This window comes from Erigeron canadensis, chromosome 2, assembly GCF_010389155.1.
Source record: "Erigeron canadensis isolate Cc75 chromosome 2, C_canadensis_v1, whole genome shotgun sequence".
NCBI classification, from domain to species: Eukaryota; Viridiplantae; Streptophyta; class Magnoliopsida; order Asterales; family Asteraceae; genus Erigeron; species Erigeron canadensis.
In genome coordinates, this window is record NC_057762.1 from 42,338,996 (window position 1) to 42,364,843 (window position 25,848).

General features: G+C 33.7%; 3 protein-coding genes across 3 annotated transcripts in view; 1 reads left to right on the top strand and 2 right to left on the bottom strand.

The window, feature by feature from the left end:
* The window catches only part of LOC122589810 (protein MICRORCHIDIA 6-like), a 39,689-nt gene extending 14,180 nt beyond the window's left edge, over nt 1-25,509 (top strand). Inside the window, 14 exon segments of the mRNA XM_043762131.1 lie at nt 22,139-22,468; nt 22,547-22,621; nt 22,728-22,762; nt 22,872-22,950; nt 23,045-23,134; nt 23,228-23,303; nt 23,699-23,777; nt 23,936-24,070; nt 24,156-24,254; nt 24,366-24,467; nt 24,558-24,704; nt 24,822-24,914; nt 25,028-25,076; nt 25,182-25,509. Of these exon segments, the coding sequence (XP_043618066.1) occupies nt 22,156-22,468; nt 22,547-22,621; nt 22,728-22,762; nt 22,872-22,950; nt 23,045-23,134; nt 23,228-23,303; nt 23,699-23,777; nt 23,936-24,070; nt 24,156-24,254; nt 24,366-24,467; nt 24,558-24,704; nt 24,822-24,914; nt 25,028-25,076; nt 25,182-25,273 (1,464 nt within the window). The 5' untranslated portion in view covers nt 22,139-22,155 and the 3' untranslated portion in view covers nt 25,274-25,509.
* Nucleotides 2,608-4,678, bottom strand: LOC122588300. Its single transcript, XM_043760414.1, has 4 exons — nt 4,604-4,678; nt 3,786-4,052; nt 3,518-3,619; nt 2,608-3,432 (listed from the first exon to the last, which is right to left on the bottom strand). Exons 1-4 carry the CDS (start codon nt 4,676-4,678, stop codon nt 3,067-3,069), a joined length of 810 nt encoding a protein of 269 aa, XP_043616349.1. The 3' UTR covers nt 2,608-3,066.
* LOC122589809 (protein MICRORCHIDIA 6-like) lies at nt 9,609-15,122 on the bottom strand. Its single transcript, XM_043762130.1, has 20 exons — nt 14,971-15,122; nt 14,105-14,434; nt 13,952-14,026; nt 13,811-13,845; nt 13,623-13,701; nt 13,437-13,526; nt 13,268-13,343; nt 12,796-12,874; nt 12,503-12,637; nt 12,319-12,417; nt 12,106-12,207; nt 11,869-12,015; nt 11,657-11,749; nt 11,492-11,543; nt 11,308-11,419; nt 10,979-11,223; nt 10,793-10,887; nt 10,610-10,674; nt 10,419-10,461; nt 9,609-9,971 (listed from the first exon to the last, which is right to left on the bottom strand). Exons 2-20 carry the CDS (start codon nt 14,415-14,417, stop codon nt 9,873-9,875), a joined length of 2,034 nt encoding a protein of 677 aa, XP_043618065.1. The 5' UTR covers nt 14,418-14,434; nt 14,971-15,122; the 3' UTR covers nt 9,609-9,872.
* Nucleotides 25,510-25,848: the final 339 nt, after the last annotated feature.

The window sequence follows — 25,848 nt, forward strand, 5'->3', positions numbered from 1 at the left end:
AGTAATTGTGAGTTGTGACATTTTCTGATACTTACTTCAACTACTGCATCTTTTACATACTGTTTTCAACATGTAGAAAATGAACTTCCTTGTTTTTGGTGAATACTGTGTTACATTTGCTAACTTAGATGTATAGGCGCCTGGTGACCCGACCAGTTTTTTAGTAAAATGACCACACTTTTTGCAGCGAGGGTCGCTGCAAAAAGTCAATGTACGAAACCGTACACTGTGGACTTAATGGTCCACAGTGGAGTTTGTTTATATCCACTTTTTGCAGCGACCAAACTCCACTGTGGACCATCAAGTCCACAGTGTACGTGCGGTTCTATATATGGAAACTCGTAGCGTCCGTTTTTCTCACAATCGCTTTCAAGTTGTAATTGTTCTTTCTATCTGTTCTTTCTAATTGTTCTTTCTCACAATCTTTAGTAAATTTATTCTTTCTATTTGTCACAATCTTTAGATATATATATTATTGTTCTTTCTATTTCTCACAATATATATATATATATATATTATTGTTTTCATTTATATATATAGATATAGATATATAGATATACATTAGATTTTATTTCAGATGGATTTTGAAAGTATATGGGGCGAAATGGGTGCGGAAGGTTTTGAACTTCACTTAGAAGAACCTGATGAAGAATTTGACATACCAGAGGCGGCCCCTCATTTTGACTACGACGCTAGGGTTTTCCACACCGATCAGGTATCCTTGTTAACTTTAAAAAAAACTAATTTAGGCAAATATCATTATTAGTTTATATTTTAGTAGTATTTAATTTGTGTTTTTTTGTTAAATTTATTGCATATTTAAAATGTTAGATATTGCATATTTAAAATGTTAGATATTTATTAGTATACAAATTAATGATAATTTTTTTAAAAAAAACTAATTTAGGCAAATATCATTAGAATATTTATATTTTAGTACTATTTAATTTGTGTTAGGATGTTAAATTTATTGCAATTTTAAAATGTTAGATATTGTAATTTTAAAATCTTAGATATTTATTAGTATACAAATTAATGATAATTTTTTTAAAAAAAACTAATTTATGCAAATATCATTAAAATATTTATATCTTAGTACTATTCAATTTGTGTTAGGATGTTAAATTTATTGCAATTTTAAAATGTTAGATATTGTAATTTTAAAATGTTAGATATTTATTAGTATACAAATTAATGATAATTTTTTTTAAAAAAACTAATTTATGCAAATATCATTAAAATATTTATATTTTAGTACTATTTAATTTGTGTTAGGATGTTAAATTTATTGCAATTTTAAAATGTTAGTATACAAATTAATGATAATTTGTTAAAAAAAAACTAATTTATGCAAATATCATTAGAATATTTATATTTTAGTACTATTTAATTTGTGTTTCGTTGTTATATTTATTGCATATTTAAAATGTTAGATATTTATAAGTATACAATTTAATGATAATTTATAAAAAATAACTAATTTAGGTGTTCGATTCACACGAAGAATTGTTCAACTGGGCCAAAAGTACAGGATTGCAGCTTGGTTATGTGTTAATCAAACGACGAACAAATTCCAACTTAGCTGGTGTAAAAAATAAAGTGACGATAGTCTGTAATCTTTCTGGGAAAATGGATGATAGGATAGGCGGGCTCGTTAAAAAGACACTTAAATGTCAGTGCCCCTTTAGATTAATCGGTCGTTTGACTGATGATGGTTGGAGGATAACCGTTGTAGACGACACACATAATCACTATCCAGCTGAGAATCTGGAGGGTTACGCGCACGCAAGAAGGTTGACTGAAGAGGAGAGATTGTTTCTGGAAGAAGAATATCATCGTGGTAGTACGCCCCGTAGGATGTTAAAGCTATTGAAAGAAAAATTTCCAGGAAACTTGACCCGCAGTGATGACATTTACAATTTCCAAAAAGCTATGCGGAAGAAGGCGGCCGAAAAACATGGGAACACTCCAATGCAGGTATATTATATCAAATTTACATATCTTTTTATTTATTTACTATGATAGAGTATCTGAAACGACATATGTACGTCATATTGTTCAAACGAAACAGGTTATGTTCAGTTTGCTTAAGGAGCATAATTACTTGTATTATCATACAACAAACAGTGTATCTGGTCGGTTGGAGAATCTGTTTTTTATACATCCGACATCATTTAAGTTGTGGCGTGCATTTTCTTATGTTATCCAAATAGACGCCACGTACAAAACTAATATGTACAACATGCCATTGGTCGAGATCGTTGGTGTCACTCCAACAAACAGGACCTTTAGCATATCATATGCGTTTATCATAAGCAAACAAGAGCATAATTATAGATGGGTGTTGGAGTGTTTGAAGTCGACGTTAGGTGAAGGCTTTGCTGTGCGTGTGGTACTCACAGACCGGGATCTGGCGCTAATGAAAGCATGCAAAACCGTTATGCCTGAAGCATACCATTTACTGTGTAGAGTGCACATATGGAGGAACATAGACAAATTTAGCATGCCATCGTTAAAAGGGGAAGGGAAATGGGGGCCTTTTTACGGATGGTGGAAAAAACTTTACGAGTCCCGCACACTAGAAGAGTACACCAACAATTTATCATATTTAAAAGAGAAGATGGGTCCTCGTTTAGACAGTAAGTGAAGTGCTTTTGAAGTTTATTTTTTTTTCTAATTTTTGGTAAATCACATGACTACACAAGCTAATCAAATTTTAAATTGACAGAGGTTTACAAGTACCTACAGAAGGAGTGGCTTTCCCCGTACAAGGAAAAGTTTGTGTCCTTTTGGGTAGATCAGCACCTCAACTACCGTAACTACACTACCAACAGAGTTGAGGCTGAGCATTCACTCCTCAAGTCCGAGTTACAGGGGAGATGTACATTTCAAAGAATAATTCAATGTGTTAATGATGTCCTCCTCGGTCAAGATACAGAAATCAAGGGCCAACTGGAAGAAAGCAGGATTTACAGAGCTGGTAAACACAACTACCCATGTTTGAAAGACCTGCTTTGTGTTGTATCTGTGACAGCTCTTGATATAATGGTCGATGAAATTAAACGATTAAAAAATGAGATCGGAAAAGACTTGAGAAAATGCAGGTGTAAGGTGTGGACTAGCTGTGGGCAACTGCTGGGACGGCTGGGGAGGAAAAGGAGCCTGTGCATAACTAGAATAGTTAAATAATTCCTCAAATAAGGAGGACGTCTGGCTAGGCTGAGGTGGGTCATTGTTCAAGTCGAATGATGCACGTGGTTGTCCCTGGGTAAGATGCGTATAGTCATACGCCTCGGTACCCATCTGCCTGATGACCCGCTCTATGCCTCGACGATGCCCTGCCCGGGGTCCCCGTACATCCATGACAATGTCAGGATCTGGTGTTGGAACGGGGTCCTGTTCAGCCTCCTCCTTCTTCTTCTTGAGCTGAGACTGTAAAAAACGTTACATTATACATAAGGTTGATTAATTAACATTTAATACTAAAAAATATAAAATCCTACATAGAGACACATACATGTATTTCTTCAGCCATCGGGTGTTCCCATTGTTTATCCTTCATCTTCTTGTGCTTAATCTCGAACAAATCCACCAAGTCCACATCCTTGTTTTTTTCAACCTGTAAACATATCAATTTATCATAAGACATATACATTCTTTAATTTATCCTTTTAAACACAAGTATTTATATTTAATACATATATATTATAAGAAATATACATTATTAAACTTATACTTTTAAACACAAGTATATATATTTAATACATATATAATTCATAACTAACCTTCTCCTGGTGGACGTACTGAGAGTAAGACTTACGACCATGGGTCCCCGCAAGAACTTGCTTGCCCCTGTTCGTGCTGTTTCTCGCCGACTGCTTCACCCGGTCCTCCCTCTGGTAATACCCCAACAAAGCTCTCCAGTCCTCCTGTGACATACTCTCTGGAGGAACAGCCTGTTCCAACTGGGGAACTGCATCCAGCCCCCCTTTTTGGAAAAGTGGGCTCTCTTGAACTGGCTCTTTCGGAGCCGATACTGATCGGAGCAGTCCCTATCAACACACAGCCTGAACCCCCGCCTGATAGGATCCTCGGGGTTAGGAATCTGAATAAAGTGGTCCAATTTGAACCGAGTCTGCAATTTATAAAAGTAAAAGTTAGCGAAATTAAAAATTGATACAAACATCAAAGACGAAGTTAAAAATGAATAATTTTTTACGTTCAGAGTCGGGATGATAAAATCCTTTCTTTCAACAGGCACATGGTCCCAGGAGTCGTATGTCTGAGGGATGTGGCGAACCAAGGTGCCAATGAGGCTCTTATACATAGAAGAATTTGGGCCGAAAGCCTGCCACGTTTTTAAGTTGCTCGTGTCAAAGTCGATCGACAAGCGACCCTTTTTCGCGAACTCAGCCTCCAGATTTAAATTTTGACAGGGCCCCCTCCCCTTCCCTTTCGTGGGGCTAGCAAAAATTAAAAAAACAAGTTAGTAAAAAAAATATTAAATTAAAATATGAATTATAAAGAACCAAATTCTAAAAAGACAAGTTAGTAAAAAAATATTAAATTAAAATATGAATTATAAAAAAACCAAATTCCTTACCGCCGCTGCCTTTGCAGCCCCATGTAATCTTCCACCATGGTCGATGTGGGTCTTTATTGCCGTCATCACCGCCATGGTAAGTCGTCATCTATACTGCAAAATACAAATCATATTATACGTTTTTTGCAAAATACAAATCATATAACAAAATTATCACAAATTTAATTACTTTTATATATATCTTTTTTACTTGATAATAATTTTTAGAACTCCGTTTATACAATATAAATTTACTTTTATACTTTTAAATTTAACTTTATAGTAATTTTTAATACGTCTAAGGTAGTTTATTTAATCAAAATTTTTAATTCAAATTTTTAAATAATTTTGTATATTTAGTTCAATACATATATTTTTAACATAATCTTGGCTACTTATTTTAATCAATTTTTTAACAAATTTTAATCTACGTCATTTTTGCATTTAAAGATATATATTCTAACAAATCACTAACAAAACAAATTCGTGGCTCCTAACAAATCACTAAATTATCAACAAATCAAAACTAACTATACTAACAAACCTATTAAAATCCTATAAACAACTAATAATCCTAACAAAACTAATAAATATACAAAAACTATACTAACATACCAATATTCTAACAAAACTAACAAAACTAATAAATATACAAAAACTATACTAACATATCAATATTCTAACAAAACTAACTAATTAACAAAACTAACAAAACTAATAATAACATACCAATATACTAACAAACCTATTAAAATCCTATAAACAACTAATAATTCTAACAAATTAACAAAACTGATATATATACAAAAACTATACTAACATACCATGGAGGCTCGAATTTTTTCACTTTTTGCAGCGAGGGTCGCTGCAAAAATTAGTAATGGTCTAGATACTAAAAAATAATGGTTTGGATATTGGGAAAAGCATAAAATACATACCACAATTTGAAATGGCTTGAAAATTTGGGGGAGGACGACCGACCGGAATTTGGGGGAGGATAATCCCGACACTGGCGGTACTGCGGTGGCGGTGGACGGCGGCGGCGGCTGGCGGTACTGCACGGTGGTGGCTGGCGACGGTACTGCAATAGATGGTGGAGGAAGAGAAGGCTGGCGGTACTGCACGGTGGTGGCTAGCGGTGGACGGTGGTGGCTGGCGGCGGTACTGCAATAGATGGGTGGAGGAAGAAAAAGTGTAAGAAAATGTTATATTTTGAAGGGTGGAAGAAGGAAAATGATAGAATAGATGGATGGGTGGATCGGTGTTTAAAAACGGTTCCGGGTTAACTTATTGCAGCGAGGGTCGCTGCAATAAGTGGAGTAACGGTCGGGTCAAACATTTAAAGCGGTGAGTGGAATGCTGACGTGGCGAGGGTTATTGCAGCGAGGGTCGTTGCAAAATCTGCCTGGTCAAATTACCAAAAATGGTGGTCGAGATACGGGCGCGTAGATATATTTATGCAAAGCCAGATCAGACAGAGTCAGTAAGATAAAACATTGCTTATGAGGTCATATGATTGCATTTTCATCAGAAAGACACTATGTCATGACTAATTGACCATCAAGATCTAAATAAGTGACAAAAACACTATGTCATGACCAATGGAAGTCTCCCTTATCATAGTCTTAGTTTTTACTTGCTTTGATGGATAATTTCTTTTATTCCGGGTTAATTATTTTTTTAGGAAAACAATTTATCTTTCCTAAATATTAAGCCTAAATATCATTTTAAAACTATTAGATAGTCGAGTAATCCACTAATTCCTTGATTTTTTATACGTCATAGAAAATGTTTTAGACTATTTATTTTAGGAAGATTTATTATTTCTCTTCTTTTTTAGTGTCCCAACTTAATAAATTCCAATCCAAATCCGTCACTATTCACATTCGAATCTTACTGAAAGCAGGCAAAAAGTTTCTCAGCCAACAGTTCATGAAAATACATGTCCATTTCTTATTTTACCCTTCGTTGAAACAGATTTCACTTTGCACCCTTACATATACTTTCATGTTTGCTTCAAACAAATTTCTTTTTACACTATGACAGCTTAATTTTTCCAATACTGGGTCTTAGTTTTAGTCATTCGATCATAAGACTTTTTTAATGTGTACATGCAACAAAAGTTGTAATAAACACACTATATTTTTGTCACATATATTTTGGTCATATACAAAAAAATAATTATTGGTTTAAAATAAAAATGACTGTAGATAAGAAATATATACTGTGAATTTATCAATACCATATACCCAAGCAATAATAAGAAATTCATAAGCTATGTTTACAATACTTTAAATTTTATTTTATGCATATGTAATTAATTGAAAGTAGGACCCAGAGTATCATTTCAAATATATTCATGTATAAATGTGTAAAATTAAATCTCCCTCAGAAAAAATATATTTAGAATTCAACAAAGAAATTCAGATAAGGCTGAAACTATTTTTTCTTCAATCATAGGGAGATTCAATTTCAAACAAGTAGATTTCTAATTTTCATACAGTATTTACTATTAAATTATTTCAAAGTAATTATTTCTAATCTTAAGTTGTTAGTAATTATGCCATATAATCAAAGATTACTTCCTGTAAATCCAAATTTTCTTCTAGCTAGCTAGCTAAACTCAGATCTATAATGTAAATGAAAATAAAGGAAAATAAAATGGGCACTACAGAATACAGATAAATATAGTACTAGTACGTAAAAAGTCAAAAAATTAAATGTGGGCCATTTGAAAAGTTAAGAGAAAAAATGGATGCGAATATACTGCACATCCATATATAGTATCTCTAAAATGGCCAATAAACATTCATTTATAGAAATAAACGTTTAAAAGCAATGATATCCGCAAAGATATGGCCGCAGTGCCCACTACACGTCGCATGCGGATGGAAGAATTTTGCAGTAGTAAATGATAAAAGCAAATCTAGTAGTTGTACACACTTTCTAGATATAGAAAGGTAGATTCGTAAGGCATAAATCTCAAAAAAAAAAAACAAAAAAAAAAAAACTAAGGACTTGATATAAAAAAGGAAAGATAGACAATAAATAAGCAGTTTAGTTCATATTGACATGAACTGCTTGTTTAAATGCAAGTTAAGAAATATGAATGTTTGCCAAAAACATATATGAAAGAAAGAAAGAAATGGAGGCTGCAAAGAATATGGTTGATAAGTGTTGCTATTTATGGTAGGGTTTAGGGCAACCGGGCAGGTAAGGTGGTGCAACTTGCATAATGCATAGTCGGTAATGGCCTGACCGTACTATATACTATTAATAATAATAATAATAATAATAAATTAATAATTGTATATGTATCATATGTTGTATCTGGATCTGGATTGTTCAATGTTCATTTATTTGTATTGCCACAAGTTGGGGCCGGTTTGGAGATGGTCAAGCGGACTACTGGAGTCCAGTGGCTGGGCTAAATTGGCAAACAAGATGGGTCATGACCCTACCATGTATATATATATATATATATTATATAAATAAAACAAAATTGTTTTTAGAACTTTTTTTTGTAGGTGACATGCTCATATTTTTTCTTAAGCTATTCTCTACAAATTTATGATGTCATAGTTATTTTTTTTTATTTTCAAAAATCTATTTTTTTATATTAGCCCCTATGTTATTTATTTTTTTAAATATTATTTTGTAACCTTTTTCATATATATATATATATATATATATATATGAGGAAAGGAATATAAGACTGTTATGCACCTAAGTTTGGTGAAAAATCTCTCACATACTTTTTTTTTAAACCATAAAAATCATGGGGACCAAACATTAATTCAAAATATTAAAAAATTGCTATGTGAAGGGTTTTTCACCTAAGTTGGGTGCATAACAGTCTCATATATATCACTTTGGTCCATGTCCATGAAATGTAAAGTTAGACAACTAATATGACTACTTTGGTCCATGTCCATGAAATGTAAAGTTAGACAACTAATATGACTATGGGTATCCGCACAATGCAGCGGGGTAATGACAGCAATGGTGACGGCAACAATGGGTAGTGGCGGCGTGTGGTGGTAGCAGCGGTGGTGGAAGTGGCAGCGGTGGTGACGATGCAATAGTGGCGACAGTGGTGGCGATGCAATGGTGGCGACAGTGACGGGTGATAGTGGCGTGCGGCAATACCCAATGTTGTACCGATACCAATCCCGAGAACTATCAATAGGGGGTACCAGCATCAATCCCACCTGAGATTCGATAGCATTTTCTACTTTTCTAGTACCCAGATCAGAGTGGGAGTTGCGTAGGCAAATAGTTAGGTAACTGCCATGTTTATTAGTTAAATTACATAAGTATGCTTTTTCTGCCAACCTCTAACCAATTCAACCACCGGACACCAGTTAATTAAAATACCCGTTTTAAATTCATTGGTTAAGATGATAAAAAGCTATCATTAAATTTAAGTTGATTAGTTTGATAAATTAAAAAAAAAAAAAAAAAAAAAAAAAGAAGAAAAAGAAAAACCTAGTATGTTAGTACGTCTGAAAAAAGAGGGTTCCCCGTACAATTTCAGCAAATACAAAAATAATAGGAATACTTCTTCTCCATGCTGTTAATCCAATAGCTAAGTAAGATCTAAGAGAAAGAAAATAATGAAGTCAAGACTAGTGAGATTAGCTTGGTGTACTTCTACCTACGCAACCATTTTATACTCTTAATGACCCTATCCCAGATGCCTTTTTGGGTCTTAGTTAACTGCTGCAGCTACCAGGAGACTTCGTATAACGTCACTTGAACCCAATGTTGATTCAGAAACAGGGATAGTACAGAATAATAATTAAAGGGTTCCAAACCTATAAACCCATAAAACCTTAGTAACCTTTAAACAGCCTAACCATATAAGCAAGACTCTCCACGCTTAATGCCAATGAAAAGGCACTCGCCTTTACTACCTTTAAAATTCATTTCTTACTATACAATCAATTGAATTAATGTATCAGCTGAAATGGCAGGTTTATCACCTCCCATAATATAAGCTCTTTCACAATTGGCACAACATTGAGGCTTTAAAAATTCCATACCAAGTAGAACAAAAACATCAATAACTCATGTTAGTTTTACTGCCTAAATTTTACAAACATCAAAACATTACAGATTGAAATGTTGTCATGTGGGCAATACCTTCAAGATCAAACGTCCAAGGTCAAAAGCGTCAAATCTTTTACGGATCTGAACAATGCAGGAATCTTCCAACGAAGGGATTACCCAAGTAACAGACCTAATAAATGAACTAACAAAACACAAAACTTTACACCTAATAATCCAGTTAGTTTTCACCCTTCACAATCTCCAGGACCTGCAATTCACTCAACAAACGATCATACTCCATTTGTGCATCTCCCAATTCCGTTTTAAGCAATGCAACCTGCCATTAATACATGAGCCATAAATCAATAAAAACATAATGCCCTAGTCGGCGGCAAGGTGAACAGAATAGATCAAAAACTGGTACTAACTGAAACAAGTCGATTCCGGTATTTGTTGTATCATGTCGGATCAGATTGATCCAAAACAGTGAAACACTATTTTGTCCATTGATGTGTATGATTACAAAATACTATCGTCAGAATTAGATTTTAAGACACGGAATTAAAAAAATATAGAAGATAGTATGCATAAAATTATTACTTAGAGTGACATTCAACCATTTGAACTGTACCTCTTTTTAGGTTAAAAACTTCTTATCTGGCCTATTTGAGATGAAAACACTAGGTGGCCTTTTCAGAAGTAAATGGGTTGCCAGATCTATTATCATTTATAAATATGTCAAACGTTTATGGAATCCCTAATAAATGCAAGGAAACAATTGTACCTTGTGCTTAAGTTCTTCTTCTACCTTCTCAAACTCCAAGCATCTGAAAGAGAGCAATTAAACCATCAAGATTCTCTTATTTGCAACTAAGTACATCCGAACATAACTAGACACACATGATGATTCTTGGACAGAGAAAACCAGTGAAATAATCACAAAATAAAGGATACAGTGATACAAGTAAATCTTACTGGGCTTTGAGCTTTCTGTTTTCATCTATCACGCTTAATGCCCCTCCATTGTTTCCCAAATGTGTCTACACATAAAAAATCATTGAACTTAAAATTCAAACATTTAAAAAAAAAAAAAAAAGATAAAGGCAACAGCTGGACTTAAATCTTTAACGTTAAAAAATACTGGGAATATATCATTACCAGATTAGAGTTGACATCAACAAGGCCACTCCCCATATGGGGATCCGACCGGAAACTTTGAGAGTCGCCTGTCAACTTCCTTTTCAAATTTGACCCTTTAAAAACAATCAAAGAACATGATGAATAAAAGTATATATGAAGAATTTTGAACCTTTACTTTTTACATTAGATTTGTTTACTGCGTACCTTCTTTAAAACCTGGAGGGAAGTTTGATATTAACTCCACTGGTTTTACAGGTGGGGAACGAGAAGAAAAAGCAGCCTTGCTGTTTAAAGTAGCTATAAACGGAGGTTTTTTATTGGGGACAGAACTAGATAAGCCTTTCCTACTAATACAACGATCAACAAGATGCTGATGCACAAAACTAGTTGCAGACGGGGGGCGCGCCTTTTTCTTAATTTGATAACCAATCAGTCCACAATGATAATCCCTAAACATATTTAATGACTTGGGCATCAAACATAGATTTAGAGGAACAGCGTACATAGGTAGGCTTACACAGAATATTGCTTACCAGTATTCCCATGTCATTTCTTTCAGACGGGTCACAAGTTTTTGAAAAACAGAGGTTTTCTCAAAATCTTGTTTGTTGTGAGTTGGTTCAATAAAATTGGTTTCAAGAACACCTACAAAAATCAATAAGTTAATTAGATAAAACTCATTTTCCTTTAACAAATGACCAGGGTTCAAACTCTTACCAACAACACCTCTGCCTCGACTGTCAGCATATTGGACAACAGGCTGAAATGCCTGAAAAGAAAAGCCAGCAACATTGCCAAATAAATAACCAGACTGGCCACTTTTTAGTTCAAAAACTAAATTAACGTCTCAAAACAAGTGAAAAAGGAATGAGAGCTAATCACCAGTATCAAACGGTTCTTATGGTAGATGTTAAAACCATGGATGCTCACATTTGGAGCCTCCTTATCAAAGCCTATCGTTGTAACCACCGCACCCTGAATCGATAATCAAATAAACAATGGGTGAATATCGATACATCTCATACACACTTCTTGAAAAAATATAAGATAAAAATAAATGTGTAAGTATTTGTAATTTGTTAACTAATTACGACCTCCGAACGTCCGTCACTTTGAGGTTTATACAAGATATATTCCGTGTGCTTCAGATCGTTAGCAATATTATGATACATAACAACTTTCCCTCGCAGTACCATTGTGAAAGTCTCGGGTAATTTTAGATACAAGATGGATAGGTATGTCTGAAAAAAAGACGAGATGTAAAAATTTAAGAGGTCATATTAGAATTGTCAAAGAAGTTGATACAAATATTAATGAAGTTCTAAACCTACACGAAGAGAATAACGAAGCTGCTTAGAGATGTGCTGATCTGTCGCTGCCTTACGGGAACCTTCTTTCATTTTACCTTTTCCATCCCAGGTAATAAGGATGTCCTGAAAGCAAATTTGGCAATGATAAGTCACATTCAAATATTACGATATGTATGAATGCATGGATGTATGGCAAAAACAAGGAGCTATATGTAAAAGGGAAAGGCTAAACACCTCAGGATCAGAGTCAAAATTAAGCTCCAAATTCCCGTCATCATCAAGCCATAAATTGTATATAATGACTTTTGTTCCGTGAGAACCAACATCTTCAAACTACATACATCAAGAACCTCATTATGTTTTATTGATATAGTAATTTCCCAACCAGTGTAATAAAGAAATGGAGGACCAGACTTACCTGCTTCAATAGTTCCTCTTCTGTTGAATATGGAGACCATTTCAAGATGACAGATAGGTTTGAGTTTGGGTTTTCATTACTTTGTGGATATAGGGGATCAAAAGTGCCTGTCATAAAGTTCCACTCGTAGTGAACCTGCAGTTTAGAGGGGAATTCGGATCACTCATATTTATTAGGATTAGATATATACATTTTATATTGAAGGATCCTTTAGAAGTAAATCGAACTGATGAATTCAACCATGACAAATCAGCCACCAAAAAAACAAAGTATTTGAAATACTGAATTCTCACCATTGGGACTACTATCCTGTCATAGCCTGATTGAGTTAAAAATGTATATGATAGAAGTCCAATACTTTGGGTCAATGAACTGTCAATAAGAAAACATAGGATTACCATATATATTAGTGCACCTACATATAAATAAACTTACACACAAATACAGGATCGGAAAAGAATGGAGGATGAGGAAACAAGATTCGTGAAATTTTCCACTTTGATTCACAATTCAAATTGATGAAATTCTTAATATTAGGTAACAAAGTTGCAACTTGTAACTTTATTCACAATTATGTATATATATAATCGTGATCAAATAAAAAAAAAGATCTTTGAGTAAAATGTGAATCTAAGTTATAAATTATGTAAATCAATGTCTTTTCATCCATCTCTCCGAATACCCTTCTCATCCAGTTATCCGAGCCTAAATGTAATAAAACCAAGAAAGATCTATTGATGATGATTAAGCCAATAGAGGTCAAACCTTCCAGTTAAGTAGCGGGTAAAAACTATCACATCTGCTCCAAGCCTCATAGTACTGGTCTTGAAGCCATTTCCATCTGAACGTGTCTACAAGTCAACCAATCAAAATGAAGGGACAAAACATACAATAGGCAAGAAAATGAAAAGGCCACATGTCCTGAACAACATACACTTCCCAATTGCAAACTCTGACTTCTTATCTGAAAACCCAAAGCTCAAACAATGGCGCATCGCTTCTGGGTCCATCCCACCGCCATCATCTAATTTGAGTAAAATAAAGTTAAATCAAAACCTCATATGCCAAAAAGAGACCTCTAGAGCATGGAAGAAGAAAAAAAAAATGTAAGAAATGGTACCTTGAATTAGCAAGCCTGTACTTCCATCTCTTGGGCTTATTACTTTATCTACAATTACATATGTAGCCTCCTTTTGTATCTACAAGAGATGCGAGATGCAATGACATGAAGCATGTGGAAGTACATAATAAAAGTTCAGTATAGTGTAACTCACAGAAGAGACAATATATGATAATAAAGTTCAATACCTCGTCCACCGCATTGTCAATAAGCTCGGCTATGGCTGAAGATGCAAGTTAACAGATGGTTTGTTATACATGTGAAAATTCTAAAACTTTATCCAGCACTAAGCAAGAAACAAAATGAAGATAGGGTTAAGCTTAACATACCACCAAATGCCCATTTGTGAGAAGTAGCATTTGAGTGAAGGAACTTTGGGTGTATGTGTAGATAACTAGAACCCGCTGTTACAGACATATTAAATCATTAGAAAAATTGAGAAAAACATGCATTGCAATATTATCATTAGAAAAGATGACTACATTTAGTTGTTGACTTAGGAGCAAGATCATCATTGTAGGTTCCAGCTTTCCAAAACTGTCTACAAACCGGTGCAGCACACACTGGCGATGTTGAACAAAGGTTTGCGTCATCTACTAGTGATTGTTCTTGATCCAACACACTTACACCACTAGAGCTCCAGTTTTCTTCAGCATCTTGTCTTACACCCTGAATCTTGGACTTTTTATGCGGCGGGGCATCACTATAATTATGCCCACCAAGATTCGACTCCGATTTAACAGGTCGACTCTCCTCTTCGAGATTATCAAAATTTAAAAACTCAGAAATGTCCATCAAGATTATTTCATTCACTGCAATGACACCGAAAAAAGTGAGCTATTAACGGGCAGAAAAAGAAGCCCGAGAAAATAAACTCAAAAGCAAGCGGATCCATTCACCATGGAAACCACCCTAACTACCATCCGGCTACCAAGATTTCTAGATAACAATATATTTAATTGATGCATAGCTAGAAAGTATAAAACTTTAATTAAAAAAAGGGAATTTGACACACAAATAATAATCTCTACAAGGCCAAACAACAATCTTGTTTACTAAATTAACAATAATTACAAGATGCACATTAACTAAACACAATTAACAATAATTACAAGATGCACATTAACTAAACAATATATTAAAAGTTACTAACTTACAGAATATTATTGGATGTGAATTTAATTTTGCATAGTATCACACTCGTTATAAATTGTTAGCAATATTTTAGTGAATCTATCGCACTTCAATCACAATCTTGATATTGATATATACATATATATACACACACACACATATACAACGAAAGCTACATTAAAAATGGAAATTAAGGTACATGCGATACACCTACCAGTGTGTTTGAAATTAAGAACAAAAAAGAAAGAAAGAGGGGGAAAAAAATTAGGGTTTGGAGTTAAGAAAAAATATAACGAAATATTATGGCGGTGAGACTTGGGGGGGGTTGGTTCTTGAAAGAAAAACTTGTGTTTCGATCGATGCTGTTGTTCGGTCTAAATGGTGTTGCTCAAAATTTAAAAGAGGAATTCTAGGTTAAAGAAAAACAATTTTTTATAAATAACTTCCACCCATTAAATCAACTCTGAACTAAAATCTATTTAATTTTTTTTCTTCATATAATATATTAATATAATTGGTTATTGGTGGATTCAAATCCTATAGTTGTGAAAGTTCTTTTTTAAACTGTAAAGTGAAAACTTAAACTAAGTTATGATGACACCTAGGCGTATGAGGTGACATCTGAATATGAGATGACAAACTTTTAGACACATGTTGTAAAATATCTTCATATGTTGTTGATTGTAGTTATAATGAAGTATAAAAGAGTAGCCGATTCGAGTTTCATAAGGAGTGAGTCTAACTATTTCTTAAGGAGGCATTAGTCCTCATAATTTTTCTAACAAGACTCCAAAGATCCTTATTGTACATGATGTTCCATAAATCTGGCATGTCCTTCTTTTACTTCATGTATGTAAAATGGCCTTAACTGGACATAACCAATAGTGTGGTTTTTTTACTATATAGAATATACATCCAGTATTCAAGTCAACTTGTAACTACCTCCTTTTAGTGGAAAAAATAAACCATCCATTATTTATATTTATAAATATTTTGTCTTTTTTTTATAAGAAAAGATGATTTAAACTACCCAAAATACCCTTGTCATTTATTCACTAATTTAAACATTTCTACCTAATATACTTATAATAACTTTAAATTTCAACCACTAATTTCGTTCTCTATCTTCAAATCTCAACAACTCATTTTTTTTCTTAAATCATTTTATTCCTTTAATTTATTCAAAATCTTTGATCTCAAAACCTGGATATCGATAAATTATAAAAACTGTATGGGTGTTATTAAAATTTCATGCTCTATCAATAATAATGTCATTCGATATACTTTCGACGAATGTTTAAATCCGAGGGAGGAACCCTTACGACTAAGACACTATCATATTTTATAACTTTACGTATCACCCCACAGTCTCACCGTTGCAACACGCGGTCGCGATCTCTTGTAATAATAAAAGAAAACAAAACTCCATCTATGTTCCATCATCTGCAAAATCTTTTAACCTTACTGAAAGGACAAGACTCGATAAACCGAAAAATACAATTTTTTTAATTTTTTTTTTTACACACCACTGCGCCGCAGTGGGTCGAGCACTCCCCACTGCGCCGCAGTGGAAAGCCTCGGCAAAGAAAGGAACAAAGCCCCACTGCGCCGCAGTGGACTTAACACCCTCCCACTGCGCCGCTGTGGAAAGCCTCGGCAAAGAAAGGAACAAAGCCCCACTGCGCCGCAGTGGACTTAACACCCTCCCACTGCGCCGCAGTGGGAAGAACACAAATCCTGGACGAGGAAAACCACTGCGCCGTAGTGGGTAAAATCACCACCACTGCGCCGCAGTGGGCACCATATCAGCAACCCTAAAAACATTTTTGACACTAAATCGAACTTGTGACCTCCAAATTCCAAAACGAACTTCACAAAACACATTTCAGAGATTACCAACAACATTATAAACACGTTATAGACATATTTACAACTTAGTCTAGTTTCAAAACCCATGAACACCATAAATGGGTCGTTTACCCATTTGACGCTATTTTCGTCCAAATACAACTTCACAATTTGCTGAAATTTACACCTGCCCATTTTCACATTTTAACAAAAGCAAGACCTTACGACTAAGACACTATCAATAGAGATGTCATTCGATAAATTATAAAAACTGTATGGATGTTATTAAAATCTTTTATCTCAAAACGTGAATATCGATAAATTATAAAAACTGTATGGATGTTATTAAAATTTCATGCTCTATCAATAGAGATGTCATTCGATATACTTTCGACGAATTTTTAAATCCGAGGGCGGAGCCCTTACGACTAAGACATTATCATACTTTACCTATCACCCCACAGTCTCACCGCTGCAACACGCGGTCGCGATCACTTGTAATAATAAAAGAAAACAAAACTCCAACTATGTTCCATCATCTGCAAAATCTTTTGACCTTTCTCACCCTCAACACCAAACAAAAGTCACAGTGATACATCAATCTATTACATCCAAAATTCTTCAGTCTATATCAAACAAAAAAAAAGAAGAGAAAAGAGTCATATTCGTTCTTTCTGTACAATGTATAGATGTATGCAGAGGAGATGGGGGTGACTGATAGTGGTGGTCGGAGGTGGGCAGCAAACATCGGTGACAAGTGATAATAGCGGATTGGCGGTGGCAAGGACTAACACATGTGGGTCATGAGAAATTAGGCTCGAGGGTGAGTAATAATGTGCCAGTTCAAACTTTGATATATTTAGAATAAGTAAACGGAGAGAATATGGTGTTTTTAAGATGTTTGAACCTCTTTATCTTAATGAAAAAGAAACACCCAATTTTCATAAAACCTCTTGAAACTTCTGATTCAGACTTAAGAGGATATTCAGAAATTTCTAGGGGTGTTCGCGGCCCGGTTTGGTCCAGTTTTGACTAAATCTCAAACCTAAACCGGGATTTTCGGTTTCAACATATTTTAAATCAAACCAGACCAAGTGTATTGTCTAACCGGACCAAACCAAACCATGTAAGCTGGTCCGGTTTGACCGGTTCAACGGCTTTGTGATCCTTTTTTTCTTTTTTCTTTTCATTTTTATCTCCAAATAATTTTATGCATATTTTCCGTATAATATATATTTTTTCTTTCTTTTATCACACAATTAGATGTCAGAAACACTATGATCTTAATATTAATAATAAAAGCGTTAATAAAGTTATAATTATATTATGTTTTATACTTACAAAATATGAAATATTATAGGTAATGAAGGACAAGACTTATAATTTCCATCTTCGAGTAGAAAAATGATGAAGTAATGAAGATGAAAAAATAAAAGGATAAAGTTAAAATAGGAAAGGATGAAAGTACAAGTAGATTAATATAAATAAATATATTGTTTAATAGAATATCTTATAATTGTCTACCAAAAGATCTTTTATAGTATATCTAAACTAACATAGCTGGTAATATATTACACATACTACTAAAATATGTAAATCTTAAATGGAATATCTCCGGTAAGGTTGATAACTTGATATATATATGTGAAGTAAATATATTATAGACATACATATATATCTTTTGGTCCAGTTTGGTTTTGACGGTTACGTTTTGCTAAAACTGTAACCGGACCAAGGACCCCGTTTTTCAAAACTTAAAATGGCAGACCAGACTTTAACGACTTAATCCGATAAAACCAATCCAAGTACCCCAGTTTGGTTCGGTTTTCACGATTTGACGGTTTGATGAACACCCATACAAATTTCTGTGAAAAACAAACGAGGCCTAACTCTTTTTTTTTTTAATAATCATTTTATTAACCTTTTTTTTTAATTATTTTTTTAATAAGAACATCAAAACATGATGCGTGAATTTTATTAACTGTGTTTTCTTAATTATATTTTTTGGAAGATTAATTAAGAAGAAATATAATTTCGTGGTTAGGGAAAATTTGATATATCACTAGCTAGTCACATTCCACCTTCAGACAGGTTTCTCCGTTCTAGCATCAGGCTGTTTTTGCCTTTTTGGTGTTGGTAAGATTCATGCAGTATCATAATGAATTGTTATATTGTTTTTGTTGTAATGTAAAGCGTCTATATATATATATATATATATATATATATATATATATATATATATATATATATATATGTTATAGGCTTAGATTAGTAGTAAAAACTGTCTACATCTCACCTATCGGAATTGGGTATAATTACACTTGCACTGAGTTGTTGAGTGTAAATTAAGAAGGAAAATAAGTGATGTGAAAAGAAAATAATAAAGTATGGATTCTTGAGTTTTTTTCAGAAAGAAAGAAAAGAATTGATTAGATAAGATTTGGAAGGACGATAGCTATACAATTTCCATATCAAATCTTCCGCTCAAATTTGGGCCGATTACAAAGGAAAACAAGTGGTCATATTCTCAAATTACTAATATACCCTATCTATCCTTTATATAATACTCTTTTTCTTCCCTCCAAACCAGTCATCTACTTCTTCTTTTTTTGGCGCCAACAGAGTCTTCTCTATTCCACAACCATCGATCTCCACACTTCAGGTAATTAACTTATTTGCATCTTAATCATCTATATTTTAATTGATTTTCTCAAGTTATTATCTAGGGTTTTTTTCTGCACTTATTTGTTTATTTTATTCATCAACAATGATTATTGACAAGAAAGTACAGTAATAGCAATGTTAGAATTATCAGGTTAATAGGGCTACCAAGGTTTGGTGTGTTTATGAAAAAAAAAATACTAATTAACCTAAACTGATTTGTTATTTATCTTGGTTGGAACTTGATTCAGCATGTGTTCTTATAATGATTTAGGCCACACTTTCCTCATTGATCAATAATACATAGTCACCTCCACCATTACTCATTATCTTAATATCTGATTTGTTATGTATTTTTGAAGCATGAGAGTCTTTTGTTCAAATTTATTGACCTGTTTTTTTCGAAGTTATTGCTACTTTAGGTCTATTATATTTTTATGCAGATCTTAAGTATGAGCAAAAAAGGGAATGATGAAACTACTCGAAAAAGAGAGCTTGAATCTCGTTAGTTTTGACTTATGTAGTATTGAGTAGGGGTCATTTAATAGTTTTGATATTGTCAAAATGGGTAATGGGTCAAACTTGGCCGTTTTTTGTAAGGTCGGAATGGTCTGGGTTTGTCCAATACTGTCAAAATGGCCATGGTAACGAAAGGTAAGGGTTACGAAGGTGTTGTGACTCGTTGGGCTGTTACCCGGCTTCCCCGTAAGACTAGCAGTGGTCTGCATAAGGTTGCTTGCAAGCTTGGTATTCTGCTTGTGTTGAATGCATCAGGTTAATAGTGGAAGTGGTTTTTGTTCTATGCAAGTATTTCAAGTGCTTGCTATGGTTTTATGTTTTCTGTATGCATTAGCAGTGGCGGATCCAGAGATTTGTGTGAGGGTGGGGCAAACAAAAAAAAATTACTAGAACATCAAGAGAGCTATAACAACTGCGAAATAAGGTCCAAATAACTGCAATAACAACAATAATAACAGCCGCTAAAGGACACAATAACAACACGAAACCAAAACAGCTGCGAAAAAGCTCCCAAACAATTGCAAAACAAGACAATAAATAGCTCTTAGACAACACTAATATGAATGCAAAACAAAAAGAAAAATGAAAAGCAAGAAACCTGTCAAAAAAACCTGCATAAACAAATAAACATGCATATTGATAGTTTTCCATGTTTCCTAACAAAAATATATATATATATATATATAACTAATCCACAATTTATTAATAATTCACAAATTACACATTACATTACTATTTATGTGTAACTCTTAATAACAAACTTCATAGCAAATTGTCATATCATCCAACAATTCAAATAGTTATGCCATTATAAAAAATAATAATAACAAATTAATTGTTTCATGTTTTAAAATAGTTTTTATAAAAAAAAAAAAGAAGGATTTAAGGTTTATAAAATTTAATTACCTTTCTATTGAATGTTCGTAATGATGAAGAAGTGGATTGAGAAATTGCCTTATAGCATGTGAATTGAAAACAGAAGTGTTAATTGGATTGATTTAAAAAATAGAAACAAATAAATAAAAAATGAAAAAAAAACAAACTCTAGTTTAATTATTTTTTTAGTTGTGGTTTAATAGTAAAATTAACAAAAATAGTTGGGCTTTTTTCTATTTGAGAGTGGGCCTGTGACCCCCTAATAACATTTTGAATCCGCCACTGTGCATTAGGTTATAGTGATTGCTGTTACTTTTCTTTTGGTGTAAAAAGTAGATAGTTTGACGAGTCAACAGGTAATCTTGAAAGCACATTGCATTTCTATTGTTAGTAGCTTTAATTCTTACTTTAGAGACTGAATTCATATTATAGCTGCTGGAATATATCCAGATGACATGTACATAAATGAGTGTGACTATATACAAGCTTGCAAAGATTGTTAAAAGCACAAGCCTTATATTTTTTTGAACATACAAGCCTTATATTATTCTTTAAGTTAGTCATTATCTAAGTTATCTTATTTGAAATGCAGGTGAGAACGGGATTGGTGGAGTGTTATCAAACTAAAGTTCATTTTTTAAAAGGGCATAATTGTCAAATTTCTCTTGTCCTCAACTCAAAACATAAAAATATTATATTTTCATTTCTTTTCTTTTCATTTCCATAAAACTCAAGAACATAAAATTTATAAGATTTTATAAGATCTTCCATCTCTTATCCTTTCTTTTATCTTTATTTCAATTCTCATCTTTTCCTTTCTTAAAAAAAAAAACTTGAGAACACAGCGTCAAGTCTCACCGCCATAATATTTCTTCATTTCAATTTTTTCCCCCTCTTTCTTTCTTTCTTTCTTTTTTGTTCTTAATTTCAAACACACTGGTAGGTGTATCGCATGTACCTTAATTTCCATTTTTAATGTAGCTTTCGTTGTATATGTGTGTGTGTGTATATATATATGTATATATCAATATCAAGATTGTGATTGAAGTGCGATAGATTCACTAAAATATTGCTAACAATTTTATAACGAGTGTGATACTATGCAAAATTAAATTCACATCCAATAATATTCTGTAAGTTAGTAACTTTTAATATATTGTTTAGTTAATGTGCATCTTGTAATTATTGTTAATTGTGTTTAGTTAATGTGCATCTTGTAATTATTGTTAATTTAGTAAACAAGATTGTTGTTTGGCCTTGTAGAGATTATTATTTGTGTGTCAAATTCCCTTTTTTTAATTAAAGTTTTATACTTTCTAGCTATGCATCAATTAAATATATTGTTATCTAGAAATCTTGGTAGCCGGATGGTAGTTAGGGTGGTTTCCATGGTGAATGGATCCTCTTGCTTTTGAGTTTATTATCTCGGCCTTCTTTTTTTGTCCATTAATAGCTCACTTTTTCCGGTGTCATTGCAGTGAATGAAATAATCTTGATGGACATTTCTGAGTTTTTAAATTTTGATAATCTCGAAGAGGAGAGTAGACCTATTAAATCGGAGTCGAATCTTGGTGGGAATAGTTATAGTGATGCCCCGCCGCATAAAAAGTCCAAGATTCAGGGTGTAAGACAAGATGCTTAAGAAAACTGGAGCTCTAGTGGTGTAAGTGTGTTGGATCAAGAACAATCACTAGTAGACGACGCAAACCTTTGTTCAACATCGCCAGTGTGTGCTGCACCGGTTTGTAGACAGTTTTGGAAAGCTGGAACCTACAATGATGATCTTGCTCCTAAGTCAACAACTAAACGTAGTCATCTTTTCTAATGATAATATTGCAATGCATGTTTTTCTCAATTTTTCTAATGATTTAGTATGTCTGTAACAGCGGGTTCTAGTTATCTACACATACACCCAAAATTCCTTCACTCAAATGCTACTTCTCACAAATGGGCATTTGGTGGTATGTTAAGCTTAACCCTATCTTCATTTTGTTTCTTGCTTAGTGCTGGATAAAGTTTTAGAATTTTCACATGTATAACAAACCATCTGTTAACCTGCATCTTCAGCCATAGCCGAGCTGATTGACAATGCGGTGGACGAGGTATTGAACTTTATTATCATATATTGTCTCTTCTGTGAGTTACACTATACTGAACTTTTATTATGTACTTCCACATGCTTCATGTCATTGCATCTCGCATCTCTTGTAGATACAAAAGGAGGCTACATATGTAATTGTAGATAAAGTAATAAGCCCAAGAGATGGAAGTACAGGCTTGCTAATTCAAGGTACCATTTCTTACATTTTTTTTCTTCTTACATGCTCTAGAGGTCTCTTTTTGGCATATGAGGTTTTGATTTAACTTTATTTTACTCAAATTAGATGATGGCGGTGGGATGGACCCAGAAGCGATGCGCCATTGTTTGAGCTTTGGGTTTTCAGATAAGAAGTCAGAGTTTGCAATTGGGAAGTGTATGTTGTTCAGGACATGTGGCCTTTTCATTTTCTTGCCTATTGTATGTTTTGTCCCTTCATTTTGATTGGTTGACTTGTAGGCACGTTCAGATGGAAATGGCTTCAAGACCAGTACTATGAGGCTTGGAGCAGATGTGATAGTTTTTACCCGCTACTTAACTGGAAGGTTTGACCTCTATTGGCTTAATCATCATCAATAGATCTTTCTTGGTTTTATTACATTTAGGCTCGGATAACTGGATGAGAAGGGTATTCGGAGAGATGGATGAAAAGACACTGATTTACATAATTTATAACTTAGATTCACATTTTACTCAAAGATCTTTTTTTTTATTTGATCACGATTATATATATATACATAATTGTGAATAAAGTTACAAGTTGCAACTTTGTTACCTAATATTAAGAATTTCCTGAATTTGAATTGTGAATCAAAGTGGAAAATTTCACGAATCTTGTTTTCTCATCCTCCATTCTTTTCCGATCCTGTATTTGTGTGTAAGTTTATTTATATGTAGGTGCACTAATATATATGGTAATCCTATGTTTTCTTATTGACAGTTCATTGACCCAAAGTATTGGACTTCTATCATATACATTTTTAACTCAATCAGGCTATGACAGGATAGTAGTCCCAATGGTGAGAATTCAGTATTTCAAATACTTTGTTTTTTTGGTGGCTGATTTGTCATGGTTGAATTCATCAGTTCAATTTACTTCTAAAGGATCCTACAATATAAAATGTATATATCTAATCGTAATAAATATGAGTGATCCGAGTTCCCCTCTAAACTGCAGGTTCACTACGAGTGGAACTTTATGACAGGCACTTTTGATCCCCTATATCCACAAAGTAATGAAAACCCAAACTCAAACCTATCTGTCATCTTGAAATGGTCTCCATATTCAACAGAAGAGGAACTATTGAAGCAGGTAACTCTGGTCCTCCATTTCTTTATTACACTGGTTGGGAAATTATTATATCAATAAAACATAATGAGGTTCTTGATGTATGTAGTTTGAAGATGTTGGTTCTCACGGAACAAAAGTCATTATATACAATTTATGGCTTGATGATGACGGGAATTTGGAGCTTAATTTTGACTCTGATCCTGAGGTGTTTAGCCTTTCCCTTTTACATATAGCTCCTTGTTTTTGCCATACATCCATGCATTCATACATATCTTAATATTTGAATGTGACTTATCATTGCCAAATTTGCTTTCAGGACATCCTTATTACCTGGGATGGAAAAGGTAAAATGAAAGAAGGTTCCCGTAAGGCAGCGACAGATCAGCACATCTCTAAGCAGCTTCGTTATTCTCTTCGTGTAGGTTTAGAACTTCATTAATATTTGTATCAACTTCTTTGACAATTCTAATATGACCTCTTAAATTTTTACATCTCGTCTTTTTTTCAGACATACCTATCCATCTTGTATCTAAAATTACCCGAGACTTTCACAATGGTACTGCGAGGGAAAGTTGTTATGTATCATAATATTGCTAACGATCTGAAGCACACGGAATATATCTTGTATAAACCTCAAAGTGACAGAGGTTCCGAGGTCGTAATAAGTTAACAAATTACAAATACACACATTTATTTTTATCTTATATTTTTTCAAGAAGTGTGTATGAGATGTATCGATGTTCACCCATTGTTTATTTGATTATCGATTAAGGGTGCGGTGGTTACAACGATAGGCTTTGATAAGGAGGCTCCAAATGTGAGCTACCATGGTTTTAACATCTACCATACGACCCGTTTGATACTGGTGATTAGCTCTCATTCCTTTTTCACTTGTTTTGAGACGTTAATTTAGTTTTTGAACTAAAAAGTGGCCAGTCTGGTTATTTATTTGGCAATGTTGCTGGCTTTTCTTTTCAGGCATTTCAGCCGGTTGTCCAATATGCTGACAGTCGAGGCAGAGGTGTTGGTAAGAGTTTGAACTGGTCATTTATCTAATTAACTTATTGATATTTGTAGGTGTTCTTGAAACCAATTTTATTGAACCAACTCACAACAAACACTAAATGTACAGGAATAGTAATGCGGGTCATAATAGGAATGCGGGTTAAATTGGTGCGACTTAACGCGACCAAGTTAATAGAAACGGTAGCTAGATCGGTCTAGAATGGTCTAGCTTGGTCTAGGTCGACCTTGGGAGGTCTAGCTAGACCTCAATGGGCCGAAATGATTATGGGTTCGTGTCTTGAGTAATAGCTTCGGTCCATATTCGATTAGTATAAATAGGAGATTAAACCTTATGCTTAAGAAAAATCTCTCTAGTTTGTTTTCGGTTTAAGTAAGCTCGTGTGTTAGTTGTAATCGTTATTACCGAATTAATACAAAGCTTCGTATTATTCTCATCCGTATTTTGTTACTCGTGTTCGGTCTATTGTATTGTTGTTTGCTAGTGTTCGGGATTTTCCGCACTCGAATACTAGTTATCTAATCTCGTAGATCCAGTGGCTAAGGGACTCTCATTGTATGCGGGTAATTTTTGTTTTGAAGATATTGTCAAACACAGTCATTGAGTAACAGACTATTATATAAACAAATAAATGTCTAGCTAGATGTAGGTAGGCAAAAACCTTTTTAACAACCAACGTTGACTTTTGGCTATGTTATGTTTGACCTTTGACTCTATAGTTTTGTTTATAAAGAGTGGTAGTATATGGTTTAGTTAACCACACTATCTTCAAAGT

Coding starts and splice junctions, on each gene's coding strand:
- LOC122588300 (XM_043760414.1), bottom strand. CDS start 4,678: ATGGCGGTGATGACGGCAATAAAGACCCACATCGACCATGGTGGAAGA. Junction 4,053..4,603: donor GGGCTGCAAAGGCAGCGGCG/GTAAGGAATTTG, acceptor GTGTGTTGATAG/GGACTGCTCCGATCAGTATC. Junction 3,620..3,785: donor AGTACGTCCACCAGGAGAAG/GTTAGTTATGAA, acceptor ATATGTTTACAG/GTTGAAAAAAACAAGGATGT.
- LOC122589809 (XM_043762130.1), bottom strand. CDS start 14,417: ATGGACATTTCTGAGTTTTTAAATTTTGATAATCTCGAAGAGGAGAGT. Junction 13,344..13,436: donor AGAGTTTGCAATTGGGAAGT/GTATGTTGTTCA, acceptor AGACACGTTCAG/ATGGAAATGGCTTCAAGACC. Junction 12,875..13,267: donor ACCCGCTACTTAACTGGAAG/GTTTGACCTCTA, acceptor TCTTATTGACAG/TTCATTGACCCAAAGTATTG.